The 24,625-nt window shown below is 44.3% G+C and overlaps 1 protein-coding gene across 3 annotated transcripts in view; it reads left to right on the plus strand.

Annotated features, from left to right (window-relative positions):
• Positions 1-24,625, plus strand: part of MARCHF6 (membrane associated ring-CH-type finger 6) — a 109,677-nt gene that overhangs the window by 12,314 nt on the left and 72,738 nt on the right. For 2 of the 3 annotated variants that reach the window (XM_063451934.1, XM_063451936.1), the window contains exon 2: positions 24,100-24,199. In XM_063451934.1, coding sequence (XP_063308004.1) covers positions 24,100-24,199 — 100 coding nt within the window. The remainder of the gene's footprint in view (positions 1-24,099; positions 24,200-24,625) is intronic. The other variant, XM_063451935.1, reaches the window with a different exon arrangement.

Consider the following 24,625-nt stretch of genomic DNA (forward strand, 5'->3'; position numbering starts at 1 on the left):
CTACTCCAATCAAATGTGCCATCAGCAGCTTTTGATTCTCAGACTGAGTATGACCCAGTCTAGAGGAAGAAGGGTCACTAGTGGCAGTTAGGAAGACAGCCACTACTGGTGGACTTAACCCTGCAAAGTAAAGATTGCAGCTTCTAAAAAAACTGCAATGTGTTAACATTGCAGGATTAAAATGATATGACCACTGCCCCCACATCACTTCATTGAGATAAAAAGGTCTGGATGAATACAGGGATTTGACAAAGGAGGAAAGTGCAATTTGCATGCAGTTAAAAGTACACTATAGTGTCAGGAATATAAACATATATTCCTAATACTATAGTGTTAAACTATTTTGCTCCCCGACCCACTGGTGACGCTGCAGTTGGCCCCACCTCCATGATTGAATCATTCTTCACGATCTCAGCCAATTCAATGCTTCCACATAGAAAAACATTGAGAGCCTATTGCGCATGTGCAGCAAAATGTCATGCTGTGCAATCACTTCTCCTCCTAGAGATGCATTGAATCAATGCATCCCTGTGGGGAGCATTAATGTAGGTGCTGCACACTGCAGCACTGACCCAGGAAGCACTTTTAGTGGCTGTCTGTCACTAGAGCTGTTACTAAGCAGCAATGAAAACACTGCCCTTATCTAAAAAGACAGTGTTTACATTGAAAAGCATGCAGGGACAGTATATAGACATTAAGAAAACTATATTAAGCTGTAGGAGTTCTGGTGATTATAGTGTCCCTTTAAGAATTGTATTTTTGACGTTTTAAAATCTAACTCCTAACTTTATTAGCTGCCTCCTAGATTTCAAGCAAATTTTTCAAACCCAGGTTTATACTTTTCTTGCAAATTATGTTTAATTTAGAATTTCATATCTCCTGCTCTGTTAATAGCTTTCTAGACCCTGCAGCAGAGCAGGAGATAAACTTTTAACATAAGTTACCATCTTATTGAAAATTAAACAGTGTGACATGCCATGATTCCCTTTTATTCCAGAAGTTTGGTCCTTAAGGGGCTAAGCACCCTAACACTGCACCCCTTGCTTGGTTGCTTCTTCTAAGTGTTGCTTCTAAGTGTCTGTGGTTGGAGATATTCTGGAGAGTTTTACAGAAGCTTCAACTGTCTAAGAGTTGTGCTAAGAGTTTTCTTTTTTACTGTTACAGGTAAGATTCATCTGTAGGAAAAGGTTACTGATTGCACAAGGTTTGATTTCCTGTTGGTAATTATAAGGCATTTGATTGGATTAGGTAGCTACTTGCTATTGATTGCTGTGTAAATTAGCTATTGTTTGCTAATAAGCAGAGGCCTACCCAGGTGTTAAACATTCCTAGTGGGAGGTGATTTTAGGAGTATATAAGGGTAGTTGTCATTAGCTTGGCTAATAGAGCTTGGTTGCTTCTTCTAAGTGCTGCTTCTAAGTGTCTGTGGTTGGAGATATTCTGGAGAGTGTTGCTTCTAAGTGTCTGTGGTTGGAGATATTCTGGAGAGTGTTGCTTCTAAGTGTCTGTGGTTGGAGATATTCTGGAGAGTGTTGCTTCTAAGTGTCTGTGGTTGGAGATATTCTGGAGAGTGTTGCTTCTAAGTGTCTGTGGTTGGAGATATTCTGGAGAGTGTTGCTTCTAAGTGTCTGTGGTTGGAGATATTCTGGAGAGTGTTGCTTCTAAGTGTCTGTGGTTGGAGATATTCTGGAGAGTGTTGCTTCTAAGTGTCTGTGGTTGGAGATATTCTGGAGAGTGTTGCTTCTAAGTGTCTGTGGTTGGAGATATTCTGGAGAGTGTTGCTTCTAAGTGTCTGTGGTTGGAGATATTCTGGAGATAAACTGGAGGTAATCTGAGGTATTCAGGAGGATAAATAAAAAGTTAAGATTCGTTTGATTTAAATAATTGATCTCATTGGAATGGCAGACTTAGTTCAGTGTAATAGTTGCTATGCATTTGTTTCGCGTTCCACTTTTTGGAGGTTTAGTTGTTGTCTAATCTGTAGACAGTTCTCTATCTTGCGTCAGGAGATTGTATTTTTGAAATCTGAGATTTGTAAATTATCTGGTAAACAAACTCAGGCTGGAACTGCTGCAAAGCCACTGCCACAGAGACCTACTAGGAATGGCAGATGGATTACTGTAGGATCTGGTCGACTTAGAGTTGTGGATAAAAGGCATATTGCACAGTCTGTTGTTCTACATAATTCATTTTCTGCACTTTCAGAGTGTAATGGTGTCATGGAGACAGGCACTGAGGCTAGTGGTGTTGTGCAGAGAGGCACTGAGGCTAGTGGTGTTGTGCAGAGAGGCACTGAGGCTAGTGGTGTTGTGCAGAGAGGCACTGAGGCTAGTGGTGTTGTGCAGAGAGGCACTGAGGCTAGTGGTGTTGTGCAGAGAGGCACTGAGGCTAGTGGTGTTGTGCAGAGAGGCACTGAGGCTAGTGGTGTTGTGCAGAGAGGCACTGAGGCTAGTGGTGTTGTGCAGAGAGGCACTGAGGCTAGTGGTGTTGTGCAGAGAGGCACTGAGGCTAGTGGTGTTGTGCAGAGAGGCACTGAGGCTAGTGGTGTTGTGCAGAGAGGCACTGAGGCTAGTGGTGTTGTGCAGAGAGGCACTGAGGCTAGTGGTGTTGTGCAGAGAGGCACTGAGGCTAGTGGTGTTGTGCAGAGAGGCACTGAGGCTAGTGGTGTTGTGCAGAGAGGCACTGAGGCTAGTGGTGTTGTGCAGAGAGGCACTGAGGCTAGTGGTGTTGTGCAGAGAGGCACTGAGGCTAGTGGTGTTGTGCAGAGAGGCACTGAGGCTAGTGGTGTTGTGCAGAGAGGCACTGAGGCTAGTGGTGTTGTGCAGAGAGGCACTGAGGCTAGTGGTGTTGTGCAGAGAGGCACTGAGGCTAGTGGTGTTGTGCAGAGAGGCACTGAGGCTAGTGGTGTTGTGCAGAGAGGCACTGAGGCTAGTGGTGTTGTGCAGAGAGGCACTGAGGCTAGTGGTGTTGTGCAGAGAGGCACTGAGGCTAGTGGTGTTGTGCAGAGAGGCACTGAGGCTAGTGGTGTTGTGCAGAGAGGCACTGAGGCTAGTGGTGTTGTGCAGAGAGGCACTGAGGCTAGTGGTGTTGTGCAGAGAGGCACTGAGGCTAGTGGTGTTGTGCAGAGAGGCACTGAGGCTAGTGGTGTTGTGCAGAGAGGCACTGAGGCTAGTGGTGTTGTGCAGAGAGGCACTGAGGCTAGTGGTGTTGTGCAGAGAGGCACTGAGGCTAGTGGTGTTGTGCAGAGAGGCACTGAGGCTAGTGGTGTTGTGCAGAGAGGCACTGAGGCTAGTGGTGTTGTGCAGAGAGGCACTGAGGCTAGTGGTGTTGTGCAGAGAGGCACTGAGGCTAGTGGTGTTGTGCAGAGAGGCACTGAGGCTAGTGGTGTTGTGCAGAGAGGCACTGAGGCTAGTGGTGTTGTGCAGAGAGGCACTGAGGCTAGTGGTGTTGTGCAGAGAGGCACTGAGGCTAGTGGTGTTGTGCAGAGAGGCACTGAGGCTAGTGGTGTTGTGCAGAGAGGCACTGAGGCTAGTGGTGTTGTGCAGAGAGGCACTGAGGCTAGTGGTGTTGTGCAGAGAGGCACTGAGGCTAGAGGTGTTGTGCAGAGAGGCACTGAGGCTAGAGGTGTTGTGCAGAGAGGCACTGAGGCTAGAGGTGTTGTGCAGAGAGGCACTGAGGCTAGAGGTGTTGTGCAGAGAGGCTTGAAGACTATGATGAGGCCTAATAGAAAGCAGTTGTTGTTGGGGGATTCCATCATAAGAGGTGTGGAGATGGACAATGGTGGTCTTGTGAGGTGTCTTCCCGGAGCTACTGCTCACAGAGACAGGAGACGTATCTGTAATATTGTTAAGCAAGCAAAGCAGGAAGGGGAATTGGATGTACTTGTCCATTTAGGGACAAATGACTTGGCTTGCAATGAGGTTTCAGAGGTTAAGGAAGTTTTTAGTGTTTTTGCCAATGATATACGACAGGTTGCTTCCACACTGTCATTCTCTGAAGTTCTGCCTGTGCATAACACTCAGAATGGCAGGCGGATGCGTATTAGGGACTTTAACTTCTGGCTTGGTGAATGGTGTCGGGAGCAAGGATTTGGCTTTATTGCTCATGGTAGCTCTGTTTGGAATGGAAATAAACTGTACAAAAAAGATGGTTTGCATCTTTCTCAAAAGGGAACAAATGTTCTCAGTGAGCAGTTCAGAGGTTTTGCTAAGATGTATTTAAACTAGGATGGGGGGGGCAAAAGGGTGATAAAACATCAATCCAATTGTCCCCCAAAACAAGGACAGAAGGTGCCTGTAGCAAGTGTGTTAAAAAATGATAAGCTTAGAGTCATGTCTACAAATGCTCGCAGTTTAGGGAATAAGATCCATGAACTTGTGGCAATAATGGCAACTGATAGTGTAGATTTAGTCGCTGTTACTGAGACATGGTATAATGAAAAAAATGACTGGGACATAGCAATACCAGGGTCGCTTTATATAGAAAAGACAGGGAAGGCAAGAAAGGGGGAGGGGTGGCCCTGTATGTGAAGGATAGCATAAAATCTAGCCTAATAAAGGTTAGTGAGACGAACATAGAGTCCATTTGGGTTACGTTAGAATTTGGTAATCACACAGTAGTTCGTGTAGGTGTGATTTATAGGCCCCCAGGACAAATTGAAGAGTTAGATAATCTACTAGTTGAAGAAATAGCTAAAATGACAATGAAGGGGGAAGTTATCACCATGGGTGACTTTAATCTTCCTGATGTGAATTGGAAAACAAAAATAGCTACTTGTGCCAGAAGCACACATATTCTAAACTCTCTACTGGGATTGTCTCTAAAACAAGTCGTTGAGGAGCCAACTCGTAAAGAGGCCATACTAGATTTAGTGTTAACAAATGGAGATTTGGTATCAGATATTACTGTAGGTGAAAGTTTAGGATCCAGTGATCATCAGTCAGTGTGGTTTAATATAAGAACAGTGACTGAGTCACACCACACAAAAACAAAAGTTTTAGACTTTAGAAAAACAGACTTTTCTAAAATTAGAATATGTGTAAAGGAGTCATTATCAGACTGGAGCAATTTAAATGGAGTCCAAAATAAATGGGATTATTTAAAAGCTGCACTACTGAAGGCAACAGAAAATTGCATTAGGCTTGTCAGTAAAAGCAAAAAATTCAAGAAACCACTGTGGTACTCCGCAGATGTGGCCAAAATAGTAAAAAACAAAAAGTTAGCATTTAGTAATTATAAAAAAACCCAGAGTGAGGAAGACAGAATGACCTATAAGATTAGGCAGAAAGAGGCTAAGCAAGTTATAAGAGCTTCCAAATCACACACAGAAGAGAAAATAGCACAGTCAGTAAAAAAGGGGGACAAAACTTTTTTTAGATGCATAAATGAGAAAAGAAAAGTAAAACAAGGATTAGTTAGATTAAAAACAAAAGAAGGAAGGTATGTAGATGAGGATAAAGGTCTAGCTGACTGCCTCAATGAATATTTTTGTTCGGTATTTACAGCTGAAAATGAAGGAAAGGGACCTCTGTTAAAAAAAAGGATAAATGAGTCATTTATTACATGTGAGTTTACAGAGGAAGAGGTTCTATTTCAACTGTCAAAAGTAAAGACAAATAAGTAAATGGGACCTGATGGAATACACCCAAAGCTATTAAAAGAGCTTAGTGGTGTACTAGCAAAACCATTAACAGATTTATTTAACCAATCATTGTTAACAGGAGTAGTCCCAGAAGATTGGAAGTTAGCGAATGTTGTGCCCATTCACAAGAAAGGTAATAAGGAGGAGTCGGGCAACTATAGGCCAGTAAGCCTTACTTCAGTAGTGGGGAAAGTGATGGAAACCATGTTAAAGGATAGGATTGTTGAACATCTAAAAACACATGGATTTCAAGATCAGAGACAACATGGGTTTACTTCAGGGAGATCATGCCAAACTAATCTTATTGATTTTTTTTGATTGGGTAACTAAAATTATAGATCAGGGTGGTGCAGTAGACATTGCTTACCTAGATTTCAGTAAGGCTTTTGACACTGTTGCACATAGAAGGCTTATCAATAAACTGCAATCTCTGAGTTTGGATTCCAATATTGTTGAATGGGTAAGGCAGTGGCTGAGTGACAGGCAACAGAGGGTTGTAGTCAATGGAGTATATTCGAAGCTTGGGCTTGTCACCAGTGGGGTACCTCAGGGATCTGTACTTGGACCCATTCTCTTTAATATTTTTATTAGTGATATTGCAGAAGGTCTTGTTGGTAAGGTGTGTCTTTTTGCGGATGATACTAAGATATGTAACAGGGTTGATGTTCCAGGAGGGATAAGCCAAATGGCAAATGATTTAGGTAAACTAGAAAAATGGTCAGAGTTGTGGCAACTGACATTTAATGTGGATAAGTGCAAGATAATGCATCTTGGACGTAAAAACCCAAGGGCAGAGTACAGAATATTTGATAGAGTCCTAACCTCAACATCTGAGGAAAGGGATTTAGGGGTGATTATTTCTGAGGACTTAAAGGTAGGCAGACAATGTAATAGAGCAGCAGGAAATGCTAGCAGAATGCTTGGTTGTATAGGGAGAGGTATTAGCAGTAGAAAGAGGGAAGTGCTCATGCCATTGTACAGAACACTGGTGAGACCTCACTTGGAGTACTGTACACAGTACTGGAGACCATATCTTCAGAAGGATATTGATACCTTAGAGAGAGTTCAAAGAAGGGCTACTAAACTGGTTCATGGATTTCAGGATAAAACTTACCAGGAAAGGTTAAAGGATCTTAACATGTATAGCTTGGTGGAAAGACGAGACAGGGGGGATATGATAGAAACATTTAAATACATAAAGTGAATCAACACAGTAAAGGAGGAGACTATATTTAAAAGAAGAAAAACTACCACAACCAGAGGACATAGTCTAAAATTAGAAGGACAAAGGTTTAAAAATAATATCAGGAAGTATTACTTTACTGAGAGGGTAGTGGATGCATGGAATAGGCTTCCAGCTGAAGTGGTAGAGGTTAACACAGTAAAGGAGTTTAAGCATGCGTGGGATAGCCATAAGGCTATCCTAACTATAAGATAATGCCAGGGACTAATGAAAGTATTTAGAAAACTGGGCAGACTAGATGGGCCGAATGGTTCTCATCTGCCGTCACATTCTATGTTTCTATGGTTATAGTGCCAAGAGACTGTGGCTGCTGTCCACTTGGCTGTGTGTTAAATATTATTTTGATTGGTTTATCACACCCGGAAACAAATTAATTCAGCCACTCATATACCAGATTGTTAATGTGGAAGTTTCACTTCTGGATTAGATCAGCTTTATTGGATCAATTTATACAGCAACATTTCAACGCTACAATAGTTTAATTATCAAGCCTAACTCTTTCCATAATTTGTTCAAGTATTTATATCGTATTAAGTTAATAAGTCACTTACATTTGCATATAACACCTATGTTGTTTGCTCTGAATGTGTCTACTGTAGAAGTGATGTAAAAATGTGAAGACATAGGCCACCATCTGCCTTTCAATCAGTCCTCGAGATAGAGGTTTAAGCCAGGATTAAGTAACTGAGAAAATCCTGCTCTGTCACAGTGATAATCCATCAGTAATTGTTTCTCAGGCTTGCAGGAGCAGCATAGGACATTCTGATACATATATGCTAACATCATTAGAGAGAATTGCCATGCTTGGGAACACTTCCTTTCAGAAGGACAAGGGAAGAAGTAAAGAGTGGAATAAGGTGGTTAGAATAGTGGAACACTCACGAGATAATGGTGGCACTGGAGTAAGAGGAAGACGTTAAGTACAGCTATTTTAGATCCCAAAGAAAACCAATATAAAGTTTATGATACATTATGTGTTCATTTCTTTAGGATAAGTTATAGGTAAAGTTAAAGGCATTAAAAAAACTTTAGTTTAGTGGAGTTATTTTTGTGTATTTTGGCTTTACTGCTCAATTATCAGTGGTTTAGAAGCTGTATAATACAGCTTTCTTAAATGCTTTATTAAAAGATAGATCTAATGTTTAAACTTCCTTTATTGCACATACTGTTTAGTTTAAAATTTCTCATCTCCTGCTCTGTTTCTAGCATTCTAGACCCTACTTGAGCCTCCTATTTGTAATTAAAGAGATCCTATAGTGCCAGGAAAACAAACCCGTTTTCCTGGCACTATAGGCTCCTGGAGTGCTCCCCTCCCTCGGGGCTGAAGGGGTTAAAACCCTTTCAGTCACTTACCTGAATCAGGCTCTGCACATGCTCCTCCCCCACTGAAGTCAGCATGGCGGGGGAGATTTAATGCGCATGCGCGGCAATGGCCGCGCGAATTAGACTTCCCCGTAGGAAAACATTATTCAGTGCTTTCAACTAGCTTATTGACTCTCCTCTGTTTATTTACTTTTTCTGTCTATTCTCATCCAACCTGAACCTTTCACTTTCAGGCACATCTTCTGCTATTATGACACCCCACTCCCCTCCCCGCCCTCTCTCCACTTCTTTAACATCAGTTGATCAGTATTGCTTCAGACCTGAAGTAGAGAAGGAAAACTCTTAAAAGCTTGTCTTTGAAATGTTATGTTAGTCCAATAAAAAAGGTATCTTTGCATACTGCAATACTCTGGTATTTTGGCATTCTGTGTGTGTGTGTATATATGTATGTGTGCACATTGCTATAATACAGACCAGGACCGTCCTGTTGGGGGGCCGGCAGGAAGCGTTTACCTTTACAGCAGCTCCGTTCACCTCCCCTGTTCAGCTCACAGTGTAAGTCTCGCAACACTCGCAGCCGTCAGAGCGTTGCCACGCAGACTCTGAGACTTACACTGTGAGCGGAAGGGAACGGAGGTGAACAGAGCTGACAGGGGAGCTGCATGGAGCTGCTGTAAAGGTAAGTAAACGCTTCCTGCCGGCCCACCCCCACTGCACAGCCCATCCACTGGACCACCAGGGAATGATATAGGCCCCTCCCTGGCCAGGTAACAAGCAGGTAAGGGGGGACTAAAAAAACAAACTAAAATTCAATATTAAAATAATACTTAAATAATAAAATAATATTAAAAATAATAAAAATGCCCGCTTCAAACCAGGGCACACGAACCCCCCCCAACGGGGCACCCCACCAACCCGAATGGCCACCCTCTTCCCCCCCCCACCCCCTTTTCCTTTTTTTTTCCTTTTCCCCCACCCAGACCCACACTGCTATACGACATCATGACCACGCAAAAACTACTAGAAACGTAAGCATCTAAGACCAAAGACAACACGAGACCCCACCATCATCAGCAACACACCCACCGAACTAAGGAACGACCTCAAGACAACACTCACACCCAAACATGGACCACGACATAGGCAACAAACACACTCAGAACAAGAAATCACACAACATGGAAAAACACGCCAGGAAGAAAGCCTAAGACGACACATACCTACCCCCGCCCCTTACTCCCATTCACCCTACTACCTCAAACAGAAAAGACACGACCCAAAACGCAATTAACCCAACTATCAAAGCTCACATTCGAGAGGTACATGGCAAATAGAACGCGAGACACACAATACACCTCAAAATGTATGTAACACACCGCAAAAGAGAAAGTAAAAACGTTGTTTATTGTATTTCAAAACAAATAGACTGTGCATATTCAAATCGACGTTTCGACCCCCTAAGAGTCTTTTTTATCATCTTGATAAAGACCTTTTAGGGGATAGAAATGTCGATTTTGAATATGCACAGTCTATTTGTTTATGCAATAAACAAAGTTTTTCCACGGATTTGAGTCCACGATATGTGTGGTTATACGTGGAGATTCTCCACGTATAAGTCAGGCGTATGACTAACTAAGCATAGTATCAGATTTTAGATTCCGCCTATTGGAAGGCATATCTGATGCGGAGCGGTTCCACACGGTTCCTAGGCAGGGAGACGTTTAGGACAATGGCTTTGGAGAGGTTGATTTTCAGATTGTAGATCACTCCATACTCGTGGAAGGCTTTTAGGATATTTGGGAAGGAGACTTCTGGATTTGTGATAAAGAAGAGGAGATGATTTGCGTATGCTGCGATCTTGTGGTGTGTGTGTGGTCCCCATTTCCGCCCCCATAATGTCGGGGTTTTGTCTTATCGGGGTCAGGAATGGTTCAAGGGCAAGGACGAAGAGCAGCGGCGGGAGGGGGCATCCCTGTCGGATGCTGTTGTGTATGTTGAATTCTTCTGGGAGTGCCACATTCACGATCACATGTGCCTTGGGCTGTCTGTACAGTGCCTCTATCCAGCCCCGCATGTGCGGTCCCATCCCCAGGTGAGGCAACACCTGAAACAATTAAGTCTTGCTGACCCTGTCAAAGGCCTTCTTTGCATCTGTGGACAGCAGAAGAAGGCCCCTGTGCCCAGCCGACTTTCCGTGCATTATTGTCAGACCCCTGAGTGTGTTATCTCTGGATTCATGGCCCATTATAAACCCCACCTGGTATAGATGTACCAGTGCAGGGAAATATGTTTGTAGCCGCGTCGCTAGGATCTTCGCCATCATTTTCAGGTCACAATTGATGAGGGTGATGGGCATATAATTGCAACAGTGCTCCCCGTCCCTGCCCTCTTTTGGTAAGATCGTGATGTGACCTGTCAAGCATTGAGTGGGCAGATGTTGGCCCTCCTGGATTGAGTTGTACGATGCTAGCAGTGGGGCATAGAGTATATCAGCGAAGCATTTATAATAACGTAGTGGCAGTCCGTCTGGGCCTGGGCTCTTGCCCAATTTCAATGCCTTCACGTCCAGTGCCACTTCCGGTAGGGTGATGAGTTCGTCTAGTCCGTCGGTTACGCCCTTGTCTAGGGAAGTGTGTATGCCCAATATCAGTATGCCCTCCGAGAAATCCTGTAGTTTACAGAGCGCTCGGGGCAGAAACCTATAGTGCCTCTGGTTGGGGGCGTATATGTTTGCGAAGGTATACGTCGCCCAGGCTATCGTGTTCCTCAGGAACAGATATCTCCCCTCTGGGTCCATCAGAGCCGCCCCCTCATGGAATGGCACCCTCCTGTCCATCAGGATTGCCACCCCCCTTGATTTACCTGCGCTATAGTCACTATATTATCCTATCGGTCAGTTTGGGTCTGGAACCTTCCTGAAAGTGTTTCCTGTATGTATACTATGGAGGCTTTGGCAACATGGAAGCCTCGCATGGCTCCCGATTTGTTTCTCTGGTTTATTCAGCCCTCGTGCATTGATCGTTAAGATAGTGAGTTTAGTCGGCGCCAGCGACATGGCCTGCTAAGGAGGGGTAAAAAGAAAGAAAAGATGTGAGGGAGGGGAAGGAACTTGGGGCTGGGAGAACCTACGCCTTCTAAGGTGTTGTCTAGGTGCGAGCGTCAGGAGGCAGTGAATCTCCTGTCCACCAGTCAACTTGGGTTCCCGCTGTCCGAATGAGGATGCTCAGTCCTACAGGGGAGTCGAGGGAAGCCCGGAGCCTCTGAGTGAGTCAGAACCAATGGCATGCGGTCAGTAGGGACTAGTTTGTGTAGTCTTAAATTGAGCTTAGTGGGGACCTCATGTTTTTACCCCCTTTGTGGCTATAGGTGCAGGCCTTCACCCTTTATGTTCCTTACTATTAGATTAAAGGCCACTTGGCCTTGTATGTATGGTGCGTGTCTGGTCAGGTGAGTAACAGTGAGATAATCACACAGGAAAATAAAAATCAACTTAAATACAAAAATAGTCGTAACCAAAACTATGTCAACAATTGTAATAAGAGCAACTGTTACCTTCTGTTTAGAGCTCAACCTACTATCTGACTCCCAGGACCGTAGAGTGTTGCTGTGTCCTGCGAGGGTAAGGATCTGTCACTGTATCTCTATCCCCCCCAATGTAGAGACCCCTGAGCATTTGCTAGCTTCGTGGGTATGAGAGTGATACTTGCGAGAGAATGTCCTTCTCGAACACTCGTGTGGGATTATGTCCCGGAACCACAACCGTGCAGCCGCATCCCTGTCCAAGTGTGGACCCTGGGGAGCAGGGTAATTTAGGTCCGACAGGGAAGTTCGCAGAGTGATAGTAGAGAGCTAGGGTATAGCATGACAATTCCTGGAGGCAGGTACTGGATGGGTGCTTAGGTGTTGGGTGGTGGTTAGACACTTTCCGAAAGTCCCTTGGCAGCCTTCGGTAGTTCCTAAGGATCAAGTGTCTGTGTGCATAGGGTGGGTCTGAGGAGGCGAGGTAAGTTAACACTGGCAAAACAGTACTTAGAAAAGTGTCATGCCGACTAGGCCGCGTGTCCCCAGAGTCGCGTAGGCGGTATTTCCTCTGCCTCAGGGGCTTGGGTGTCGGCTCAAGGGGTCCTGCAGCAAATGTGTAAAAGCCCAGAGGGTCGGGCCATTGCATAGGCACTGGAGAGAGCTGGAGTTCTTGGACCAGTGCAACAAGGTCATCCGTGCCCTTGACCAAGAAAGGGCCATTTGCAGTGAATACTTGTAATCCCGTTGGGAAGCACCAGAGGTACCTCAGTTTGTTAGATTGTAAGATCGTAAGTGGCCGCATGGCCCTGCGGTACGCCAGCGTGGCCAGTGAAAAGTCTGGGAATAGCTGGAGCTCCTGTCTGTTTATCAGGACTCGCTCTGTTTCCCTAGCCTTCCATAACACATCCTCCTTGAGCTGGAAATTTGCCATGCAGCAGATTATATCTCTAGGCGGGTCTTCAGGGAGTCCTTTAGGGCGCGATGAGCTCTTACAAAGTCAATCTGGCTCGTTGTGGGTCTCCCCAGTAGCTTATTGAACAGTTCAGTAAGGGTCGCTTGTATCTGTGCGGAGTCGTCCATTATTTCGGGGACACCCCTGATTCTTGGGGACATTCCCTGATGTCTTGTCAGTGACCCACATATTGATCCTCCATGTGGTATGCCATCTGCCGAAGTTGGTCAGAATGGGTTCGGAGTGCGTCTGTATTCACTGACTGCCCCGCCGACACGTGGTCGCAGTCCGTCTCAAGCTGGGAGACCCTGTGGTTGAAGCCTTGTATGTCCTCATGCAGGGTGTGTAGTTCCGCCTTGATGGACTCTCAATTTTGCGTTCGCCTCCTTGAGGGACGATGTTTGTCGGCAAGTTTATGAGCAGGGCCATCCAGTCCGGCTCGGTGGAGAGCTGATAAGGGGTGAGGTTGCACCTCGGGTCTCCCCTTTCTGGGATGGTGAGTGTGGGCAGCTCTTGGTCATGGAGTCATAGGAGGACTGACAGGATAGGTCCGCCGGGGTGACCAGATACTGCCGCAGGGACATGGCTGGGGATCCCCTAGGGGCATCTGCGTTCTTTAGGGCGTTAGCTGCCCTGTGTGTTTTGCCCATTTTAGTACCTGACACACGGCACAGTAAGGAACAGTGTGTAGCCGTCGGGGTGCTCCATCTCTACGCACCCATCTTACTCTGCCTCCAAGCCACGCCCCCCTGATCTGTCTTTTGTGTCAGAGCAAATGCGGTGATATCCTATAGCCTGGCTGTAGATAATAGGTTGTTGGGTGTGATTGGAATGGAAGCTGGAATTGTGGAGGTAGCTGTACCTGTCTGTGGGTTTTCTATATACAGACGAATGAAGAATGCTATTGGTGACAGTTATTGTGCAGTCCAAGAAACTCACACTATGATTTGAAAAGTTAATTTTGAGGTTTGATGATGGAAATGAATTGAATGATTTATGGAAGTCTATAAGGCTTTCTTCTCCTTCTGTCCATATTATGAAAATATCATCAATGTATGATATGTATATGGTTTGTGGGGCTGTGTACATAAAAATCTGTTTTCCAGGTCAGGCATGAAAAGATTAGCCTATTGGGGTGACATTTTTGTGCCCTTTTTTTGAAATGTTGGTCAACCAGATGAAAGCCATCAGGGGATTTACCTTGTGTTGGGGGGGGGGGGGGGGGGCACAGAGGAGGGTTTATCTGATTTTGTATGGGGGTGTCCTGGACCTGACAGCCAATGTGATTGTGTATTTATTTGTACTGTGGTTTACTCTCTGGTCCGGGGGGGGGGTGCCCTTGCATGGGGACTATTATTAAAGGCCAGTTGTGGATACAATTAAACTGAGATTCGTTTTACCCTTCATGAAGTCTAGACTCATGTTTGGGTGATTGGAAAGCTATATCCACACTCTGGGGATTGCTATAATCAATCATTATACTCCCTTGGATCACAACACTTGCTCTTTTGAGAGCAGCCTGCTTCGCTGTCCGGACTAGGAGAGGTCTACCCACTGGAAGCTGGATCCTGGTCTTGTGTCCAGGGTGGGTGGAGGACAGCGAGACCCCAACCAAGCAGTGGCGGTTTGTGGGGTTTATGGTGGCTATGGTGTTCCAGTGCAGTGCTTATGGTGCTCGCAAGTGCTAGGAAGCGGCGATTGACAGAGGTACCCGGTTGGGGTGCCAGGCGGTCCGTCACACCGGTCACCTCGGATGCTGAATAGGCTCACAAATCCAAATTATACATACAATGGTGCAATACCACTGAATTACGAATGGTAAGTGCCTAGACCAGTGGTAGTCAACCTTTTTCTTCCTACCGCCCACTAATGCATCTTTCTTGATAGAAAAATTTCCTTACCGCCCACCAGTTTTCGTGCAAGAGCGGAATATTTTTTAGAAAGGAGGGCGTTAAATGTACGTACATTTTTTTTTTTTTATCTTTTTATTTCTACTTAATGCATGTTTATAATGTTTTTAACTTTAGAAAGTTTAATGAGAAAACAATAAAGTAAATTGAAATTAACTTTACTAGTGAAAAATGAGATCCTTGAGGTTGATGTTGCGAGACTAAATATTTGATATCTGGTTCGATTTTCGTAAGGAACAAATGAAGGTCTCCTCTTTCGGTGATATTCAGTTGACTTCCCTGTTTTCGCTTAATATTATTTCTCATCTGTGCGTCAGCACCCGCCCGACCACCCAATCTCTCCAAATGAGGAAATCCCTACCACCCACCGGGAATCCTGAAACGCCCACTAGTGGGCGGTAGCAACCAGGTTGACGACCCATGCCCTAGACCAGGGGTAGGCAACCTTTTAGCAGCACTGTGCCGATATAGGATTGTGATGTCCTATTTTTTTTTTTTTTTTTAATCGAGGTGTGTATGCTGCTGTATTCTGCTTGTGTTATTTTTACTGTAATTGCTTTGTATCGTTGTATTTGTGCGTATATGCAGGGCCGTCTTTAATAGTGACTGGACCCTGGGCAAAGCATTTGCTTGAGGCCCCCTGGAACCTGTCCCCCCTCCCCAGGCATGCAATCACGTCCTCCACCTCAACGCAGTGTCGGACCTAAAGTAGAGAGGTGCAAGAATTTTTGGGGGTCTCCCTGTTGCACGGGTGATTAAAAGGTGGGGATCTGTCGTGCAACTCCAGAATGCATTGACAGCTGGGGCTCTACCATTTACCCATGTTTGCAGGTCTGTATTTAGCACTAAGCAGTTTTTGTGTGTTTAAATGTAAACAGGTTTTTGTATGGAATATGTTTGTATGTGGTGTTGGCGTGATTGCAAGCATGTATTTGTGTAGTGTTGGTTTTTGAATGCAGGGGTGTATTTACATATAATTTTGGTGTGTAACACAGACATGTGTTTGTACGTAGTGTTGAAATTTGAATGCAGGGGTGTATTTGTGTGTAGTGTTAGTGTGTGAATGCTGAGATGTATGCACATATATACACACACACACAGACATACTGACGCACACACACAGATATACTGACACACACACAGACATGCTGACATACAAACATACTGACACACACACACAGACATACTGACATACATACTGACGTACACAAAGACATACTGACACATACTGAAATACAGACATGCTGACACGCACAGATATACTGACACACACAGATATACTGACACACACAGATATACTGACACACACAGATATACTGACACACACAGATATACTGACACACAAAGACATACTGACACACAAACATACTGACACACACAGACTGACAGACATACACTTTAAAACCCACCCTCCAGTTTCCTACCTTTCCTGCTGGTGGCCTAAAGTTGTTGAAAGTTGGGGTCTAGCGCTCTCGACCAGCCCCCCTCCAATCTGCCTACTCTTCTTACCCGTCACTTCCTCCCAGCCTGCTGCCGAAAAGCAAGGGGCCCGCTCGCGCTGTTAAAGCGCCTCAGCGTGCGACCGGGTCCCTGCTGACAGAAGCCCACCGGGTGGTCCTTTGTGCATGGGCCACCCGGTGGGCCTCCTTAGTGTGCGAATTACCGGCCAGAGGGTTAGAAATAGTTGAGGCCAGCAGGGCTCACGGTGCAGCTGGCCAGTTTGCCCCGCGTTAAAGACGGCCCTGCGTATATGAGCTATTATATTGTATATGTTCATGAGTAGTTTATGGTATTGTGTATGATACATATGAATGTGGGCTGTGTATGGGGGCTGCTTGTGGAATTGTGTGTGTGGATGGATATGTCACAGTGTGTGTTTGGTAGTGTTTAGGGTATTGGATGTGGGGTTGTGTGCATGTATGTGGATTGTTAGTGGTGTTTCATTTGTGCGGATTGTGTGTGGGCTGTCCATATTATTTGTTTCAGGGGAGGGTTATTCTGCATTTCTGTGTATATCTAGCAGTGTGGGTGGCTTCCAGTAGGGACCAGGCCGGCCAGGTACATGTCAAGGACAGGAGCTGCAACAGCAACTGTGAGCTGCTCTACTACAGTGTGGATTCCTATTCACAAGTGCTGGGAGGAAGTGATCTGAGATCACTACCTCTACGTGCTGCAATGCATAAATTGAGGATTGTCCTTGACCACCTTTTCGGATTAGCAGATATCTGAAGTTTTACTGGGACTCCTGATAGGCCAGAGCCTGTTTAGCTCTAGCAGCCTTGAGTGCCGTGCAAATACACCTCGAGTGTCGTCCATGGCACTAGTGCCGTAGGTTGCCTACCCCTGCCCTAGACAGTGACAAGTGAAACTTTTAACATTCTGTCTTCATAGATGTTTCTTACACCTTAAGTAGCTACATACAGCTTTACAGTAAGAATAAAGAACTTTAATTAAACCATATACTATTTTTGGCTATTTCTTGAACTAAAAGTGACACAATCCTTATGGTACTTTACTCAGAGTCACTCGTCTCTGTGATCCTCTCTTTAGGTTTTTGCACATTTCTACTCCGGTTCCAATTAGGTTGGTCTCGCCTGGCTTTTCTCCTGTGAGGACTCCCAAGTAACCCCAGGTTCTGTTTCTGATTACTAAAAGTTTTACTAGATGTCCCAGCGGTATCTGGTTTAGTGTTTTCTGAGGTGCATTTGTTGTCTCTCGAAAGGTTCCTCTCTGCCAATAAGTCTGCATAAATTGTGATTCCATTGTACATAGCCGGTATGTCCACCACTTGTTTTACTGTGCCAAAGAATAATTTCTTTAACATGAAAATAATGTAGGCATGTCAAAATGTATGAAGTTTTTGGTTGGAGTAATTCTTAATATGTAGAAATCCACACCTTTTTATTCTGCAAGTTTGGGTTTCGCAACACTATGCATCCTGTCGATCAGTAGCATTTCACCGATATGTTTGATGCCACCGCTTTAAAAAAGTCATGAAGGTAACTTTTATATTTGATCAGGAGGTACCTGAAGCATAAATTCTGCCTTCAAGACATGTCTTCCAGGTCTATGATCTTGAATTCATATTTTTAAATTTTTCCTTCAGCTGCTCTGTCCTGTCAGCTAGATTGTCATGAACACTTTCATTTTTGTGTAGTGGTCATGTTGCTTAGAGTGAGTCTACCCCCTCCCCACAGTTTGAAATGTACATACAGAGAGATGGCACACTGCTGCTAGTGTATCTACACCCCCCAGCACTAGTCAGTCTGGATGAGTTCCAGCTAACTAATGTTTATTTTCTGCATTTTGGGCATCTTTTGGCAGCATGTACAGCAAGCTAGGAACAGACAACCAGTGGTTCCACCCTCACACTTCTGTGCCTCCCAAGAGGGGCAGTGTCTTCTTTAGAGGAACTTGACCTCCGTGCGGGATTGCTGGAAAGTTTAACCTTTGGAGGGACCATGCCATCAAGGCATACTCCATCCCTTTAAAACACTTTTTTTCCAAACGTACAAGCAGCAATCCTAACAAATCATGACTGCCACTTGGACTAGGAATAGGCCGATATTTCAGGTTTTGGCAAATATCGGTATCTGCCACTATTGATACCGATATTGCCGATAATGTGAGAGGCAGAAGTGGCCCAGCGCACACAGGCCGGTGCATCCATAAGGCGGCCCTCTTAGGGTGCAAGAATCGAGTGACCGGCAGGAAGGAAGCACACAGCACACCCCCCTACCAGTCACTCAGTGTAGCGTGGTTAAGCAGAGCAGACTGGACCGCACTACAGGAACTTCAGTTTCCTGTACCCGACTGGATTGACAGTAAGTGCTCATTGAGAGAGCACTTCCTGTCAGTCCAGCTGGGTAAAGAAAACTGAAGCTCCTGTACTGCAGTCTACTGCACTCGGCCACGCTGCAAGAGAACTAATGAGGCACACCAGGGAGACGAGAGGACCACTAAGGAAGAGAGAGGAACACTAAATATTCGTAAAAAAAAAAAAAAATCTGACTGGCATGTATATTTTGTGCATTTACCACGTAAGAAAAGACTTGCTAAAAAAAATAATAATAATTATTAAATAAACAAGTAAACCGTAGATTTGTGTAGCAATTGTTTTTTTTGTTTTTTTTAAACGGTAAATGTACAGAATATCGTATAAAAGTTCACAGATTATCGGTATCTGGATCGGCTTTAAAATATTAATATCGGTCGATCCCTAAGACTATGGAAAAATAAATTTACGGTAAATAAAATTTAGGTTTTTGTTTGGAGTTTGTAGAAATCAAAACGTTTTTATCCTGCAAATGAACTCCCCCATCTTGGCTCCCTGTCATCATTCTTCTGTCTTTTGAACCTGGCAGTCAGTTAGTGAATGCATACTATTTTTCCTCTACATTTTACGGCATTTGCCCTGCTTTTGCCATGTCTGAATTGGATTTTGATGTAATTTGCTAAATTTTTAATGGCATCAAATGAAAACCGTATTGCACAAGCAATAGGTGATTTTTCAATGGTATAAATACCAATGAAATTACAGTTCCCAGTTAACTTAAAGTTGAGATTATCAACTATCAATCCTAGCAATTCACAATTACTAGTTCAGTGGATAAAACCCTTAAAGGACCACTATAGGCACCCAGACCACTTAAGCTCAATGAAGTGGTCTGGGTACCAGGTCCATCTAGTGTTAACCCTGCAGCTGTAAGCATAGCAATTTCAGAGAAACTGATATGTTTACACAGGGGCGTGAAGGAATTTGGGGGCCCCAAGCAAAATGGACATGGACAGAATTTTTTTTTACTCCTCCCCCCCCCCCCCCCCCACCAATGTACTTTTTTACTCCCCCCCCCCCCCCCCCCCTTGTTCTTCTCACCTCCCCTTCCCTGTAGCGTGGCCGAGCTCTTCTTCCTCCCGTCAGTCCGGCCGGGTACCGCGCGGTAACAGGAGATTTAATTTCCTGTTTCCGGCCGGACTGAAAGTGCGCACTTCCTGTCAGTCCAGCCGGGAACAGGAAACTAAATCTCCTGTACCGCGTGGTACCCGGCCAGACTGACAGGAGGAAGAAATGCTCGGCCACGCTACAGGGAAGGGAAGGTGACGAGAGAGGCAGTGCTGCAGCCCCCTGAGGCTCTCTATAGAGCGCTCAGGCGGGTGCAGCCTTATAGGAAGCGCCGGCCCTGCTTGGGGCCCCAGGCCAGCTCGAGGCCCCAAGCAATTGCTTGGTATGCTTGCCTGGTAGCGACGGGCCTGTGTTTACACTAGGCTTAATCCAGCCTCTAGTGGCTGTCTCACTCACAGCCGCTAGAGGTGCTTCCGTGCTTCTCACTGTGAAAATCACAGTGAGAAGACGCTGACAACCATATGAAAGCATTGAGAAATGCTTTCCTATGGACTGTTTGAATGCGCGCGCGGCTCTTGCCGCGCATGAGCATTCAAAGCTGACGTCGGGAGAGGGAGGAGAGTTCCCCAGCCCGGCGCTGGAGAAAGGTAGGTTTTTAACCCCTTAAATCAATATATTTCCACAAATTCTTAAAGGAAAATGAGTTTGTGGAAAAAATAGATTTAATAACACATGTCCTAACATCATAGATGCTTCAAAAAAGCAAAACAATCCACAGTAACTTTAAAGGACTGCTTTACATAAATGTAAAGAAAAAAATGAAAGCATTTCATGTAACAGCCATCTGTGTGGTCAGGAAACATTCTATGCAATTTAGAATGTTTTACATGATGCAACCTGTTGTCCATATCTGTAACACGATATTGTAACACCATGAGACTTGATAATCTCTATAGAATTGTGCTGCCTGCATTGTATTACAACCATTCTGTTTTCCGCTAACATTTAATAATGTGGCATGTTGCTTGCTTGTTAAAGCACTTGTGTTTTTTTTGTTTTTTTTTCTTCTTCTTCCTCTTCTTTTTCTCACTTGAAACTTTAGGGTGCTTGTCTTTTGAGTACTCTGCCACAATGATCTGTTCTATAGGATAGATAGAAAGACCTCCCATTTTATTAAAGGTATAATGGAATGTTGTGGACAAGAAACTTTTTATTGAAAAATATACTTCTAGTTGCATGATTGTGACAGAGTAAGACAATCAACAGTGAACTGAAATCGTTCATATATAGCCGTATAATTATTTGCAGTAATCACAGTAAAATGTATCTGATTGTAAAATTAAGACTAAAAATTTCATAAAAAGTATGTTTTAACAGTGAAGGTTAGATTTCCAGAATTCCTGTTTAACGTGTATTTATTTTATTTTAGATTTTTTTTAAAGAATTCAAGAATTCCTGTTTAACGTGTATTTATTTTTGATTTTAGCAGACACATAAGCAAGGTGACCAGATCCACCATGTTTTCTGGGACACATATCACATATTGATGGGGAGCACATAAAAAAATGTGGCCCTGTAGTATGCAGAATTCAGAAGGTGTATAAGATTAATGGATCACTATAGTGTCAGGAAAACAAACTTGTTTTCCTGACACTATAGCATCCTCAGGACCCACCCTCAGGGTCCCCCTCCCTTGGCGCTGAAGGGGTTAAAACCCCTTCAGTTACTTTAATCCAGCGCCGGGCTCCCTCTGCGCTGGTGGCCTATCCTCCCCCGCCGACGTCAGCTCCCGAGTGGAGCGGAATGCGCATGCGCGGCAAGAGCTGCGCGCGCATTCAAACAGTCCATAGGAAAGCATTTCTCAATGCTTTCCTGTGGAAGTTCTGCACGCTGGATCCGAATTTCGCATCCAGCGTCAGGGAAGCGCCTCTAGCGGCTGTCAGGAAGACAGCCACTAGAGGTTGGATTAACCCTGCAATATAAACATAGCAGTTTCTCTGAAACTGCTATGTTTACATCTGAAAGGCTAAAACCTGGGGTTTTAACCCTTAATTAAGCTGAAGTGGTATGGGTGTCTATAGTGGTCCTTTAAAGGGACCCTGCAATGTTTACATTGCAGGGTTAATCCAGCCTCTAGTGGCTGTCTTCTTGACAGCCACTAGAGGTGCTTCTCCGACGCTAGATGCGAAATTCGTATCCAGCGTGCAGAACGTCCATTGGAAAGCAATGCCCAGCATGCGCATTCTGCTCCGCTCCACTCCACTCGGGAGCTGTCGGCGGCGGGGGAGGAGAGGTCACCAGCGCCGAGAGAGCCCGGTGCTGGATTAAGTAAGTAACTGAAGAGTATTTAATCCCTTCAGTGCCAAGGTGTGGGGGTCCTAAGGATGCTATAGTGTCAGGAAAATGAACACTAAAGGGACACTATAGTCACCAGAACTACTACAGCTTATTGAATTTGTTCTGGTGAGTAGAATCATTACCTTCAGGCTTTTTGCAGAGAAAATGCAGTGTTTACATTACAGCTTAGTGATAACTTCACTGGCCACTCCTCAGATGTCGGTTAGAGATCCTTCCTGGGTCATGGCTCCCTAAAATGCATCCGAACATTCAGTGTCTCCTCCCTCTGCATGCAGACTCTGAACGTTCCTCATTGAGATTCATTGATTCAATTCATCTCTATGAGGAGATGCTGATTGGCCAGTGCTGTGATTGAATTGTGCTGGCTCTGCCCCGATCTGCCTCCTTGTCAGTCTTAACCAATCCTATGGGGAAGCATTGTGATTGGATCAGGCCACCACTTCTGATGACGTCAGCAGACGGCTTGTTATTCTGAGGCAAACAGCATGCAGAGATACAGCGTCAGGCTTGAATAGAAATAATATTTTGCTATATTTAGGGAGGCATGAGGGGCCCAGTGAGGCTAGATGGTGGTTTTAACACTATAGGGTCAGGAATGCATGTTTGTGATCCTTTAACCCCTTAAGGACGTATGACATGTCATGATTCCCTTTTATTCCAGAAGTTTGGTCCTTAAGCAACTGGGCAATGATGACTCCTGCAGAATATGTATTATACATACTGCAGTGCAACCCTTTCAGTTTTCATAAATATGGCAAAATTATATGTATCCCTGTAAACATGGTGGATCTGGTTACCTGGGCATAAGGCATATGTATGTGTATACATAGAGTTCTCTTGACCATGACCATGGTTAAATTAAAGGAACACTTCAAGCACCATAACCACTAGTGCACTGACTTCTTAGCTGGGTTCCGCCGTGTGCCATTTCATGTCTTTACCACATGCTACAGAAATCTGGAAGCTTTTGTTAGCTCTCCTGAACGGAGCCCTGCAACACAAGGCTAGCTCATTGACTGGAAGAGTCAGGCTGAGCTTCTGGCTCTCCATAGGAGATAATGTATTTGGGGAGTGGCACTTGGCTGACCCCAGTAAAAAAAAAAAAAAATTTAACTGTTCTCATATATTATATTTGAAACAAACATGTTCTCAAGGAAACTTTTCCTACAAAACTAATACCAGAGATGAGCAAACACCAGTCTTTTGTCAGTCATCTAAATGGTCCCTATAATGATTCTGATATTTGTGATATAATTAACGAATAAAGTATAATCCTTAAGATATCAGGAGGCATAAGAAATCATGTATACACAGTCCCACAGTGAAAGTTCTGTGAAAAATATAATGAAAAATAAAAAAGGGGGTGTGGGGCCTGCACCGCATGGTGGCTGAACATGCTTTCTGAGACCTCGATAAACCAACTCTCAGCACTCCAATCTGTCACCAAATGAGACTTGCCTTACCCTGGAGCCAGTTGATGCACCCTAAAAAGTGTTAACCAGGTGATCTCCGTTGTTTCTTCTGGTGCTTCCAGTGGGGCCTAGTGAAGCTTTCACGCGGGAGAGATGGCCGCTCTCCAGTTCCGTGCGATCGCACAAAGTTGTCCTGTTGACCCCCCCTGGACCGGTGGGTGTTTTGTCTGGTCCCACTGGCTCGTACACTCACACGAGTGTTTTCGTTGAGCTAACTGCTACTTTTACTACATGGCGGACCGTGCCTCTGTCCACAAGATGGCTGACTGCCGCCTACAACAATGGTGCATACAACATTGCCACACCAAGACCAGTGGTTTCATGTCTGCTTACTGCAGTATGTTCTGATTAAACAATAATGCTCCTGCAACACTGTGCATTCTTAACCTACGTTCATATTCTCACTTAACGTACTCGCATATAAAGGGAGTATCTCTGTAGTTTGAGTAGCTTGCAACGCATGTTTATATTTGTATTTATTTATTTATTTTTAATTCTTTACCTCTAAGCAAACATTAGCTGCAGTAGTCTTTAGCTTTTGTACACACAGTGTATGTCAGCTCTTTGATACCCATTTGTTTCTATATTCTAAAAAAAGTGCAGTGATCTCAGGACATTTCATGTTACATCTCTATTATTTTAATGTCATATATATATAAAATCTTGTGAAATGTCTACATTAAATTGTATGTTATACTATGCTCTACAAAAAATAAATAATATATATATATATATATTTCAATCAATACTTTTTGAGTTCTGATTCAATATTTAATTATTTTTTAATGTTTTCTTAGAATACCACAGGTTAATAGATGTTTTTGTTTTTGCCCAGAAGATATATGCAGGGTGTGCCGGTCTGAGGGAACCCCTGAAAAACCTCTTTACCATCCATGTGTGTGCACTGGCAGTATTAAATTTATTCATCAGGAGTGGTAAGTTGCAGAATGTTTTTTATTAATTGATTAGTTTTATACATCAGTGTCTGTTTTTAAGTGTTTTTACATTTTTATGTTTTAACCCCTTAAAGGAGCACTATAGGGTTAGGAACACAAACATGTATTCCTGACCCTATAGTGTTAAAACCACATTCTAGCCCCCTTGGCTCCCTTTGCCTCCCTAAAGATAGTAAAATCTTACTTGTATTTAAGTCTGAAGCTGCTGCCTCTGATGTAATCAGGAGTGGTGGCCTGATCCAATCACAATGCTTCCCCATAGGATTGCCTGAGACTTACAAGGAGGCAGATCAGGGGCAGAGCCAGCACAATTCAAACACAGCCCTGGCCAATCAGCATCTCCTCATAGACATGAATTGAATCAATGAAACTCTATGAGGAAAGTTCAGTGTCTGCATGCAGAGG

The sequence above is a fragment of the Pelobates fuscus genome, chromosome 4, assembly GCF_036172605.1.
Source record: "Pelobates fuscus isolate aPelFus1 chromosome 4, aPelFus1.pri, whole genome shotgun sequence".
Taxonomy (NCBI): domain Eukaryota; kingdom Metazoa; phylum Chordata; class Amphibia; order Anura; family Pelobatidae; genus Pelobates; species Pelobates fuscus.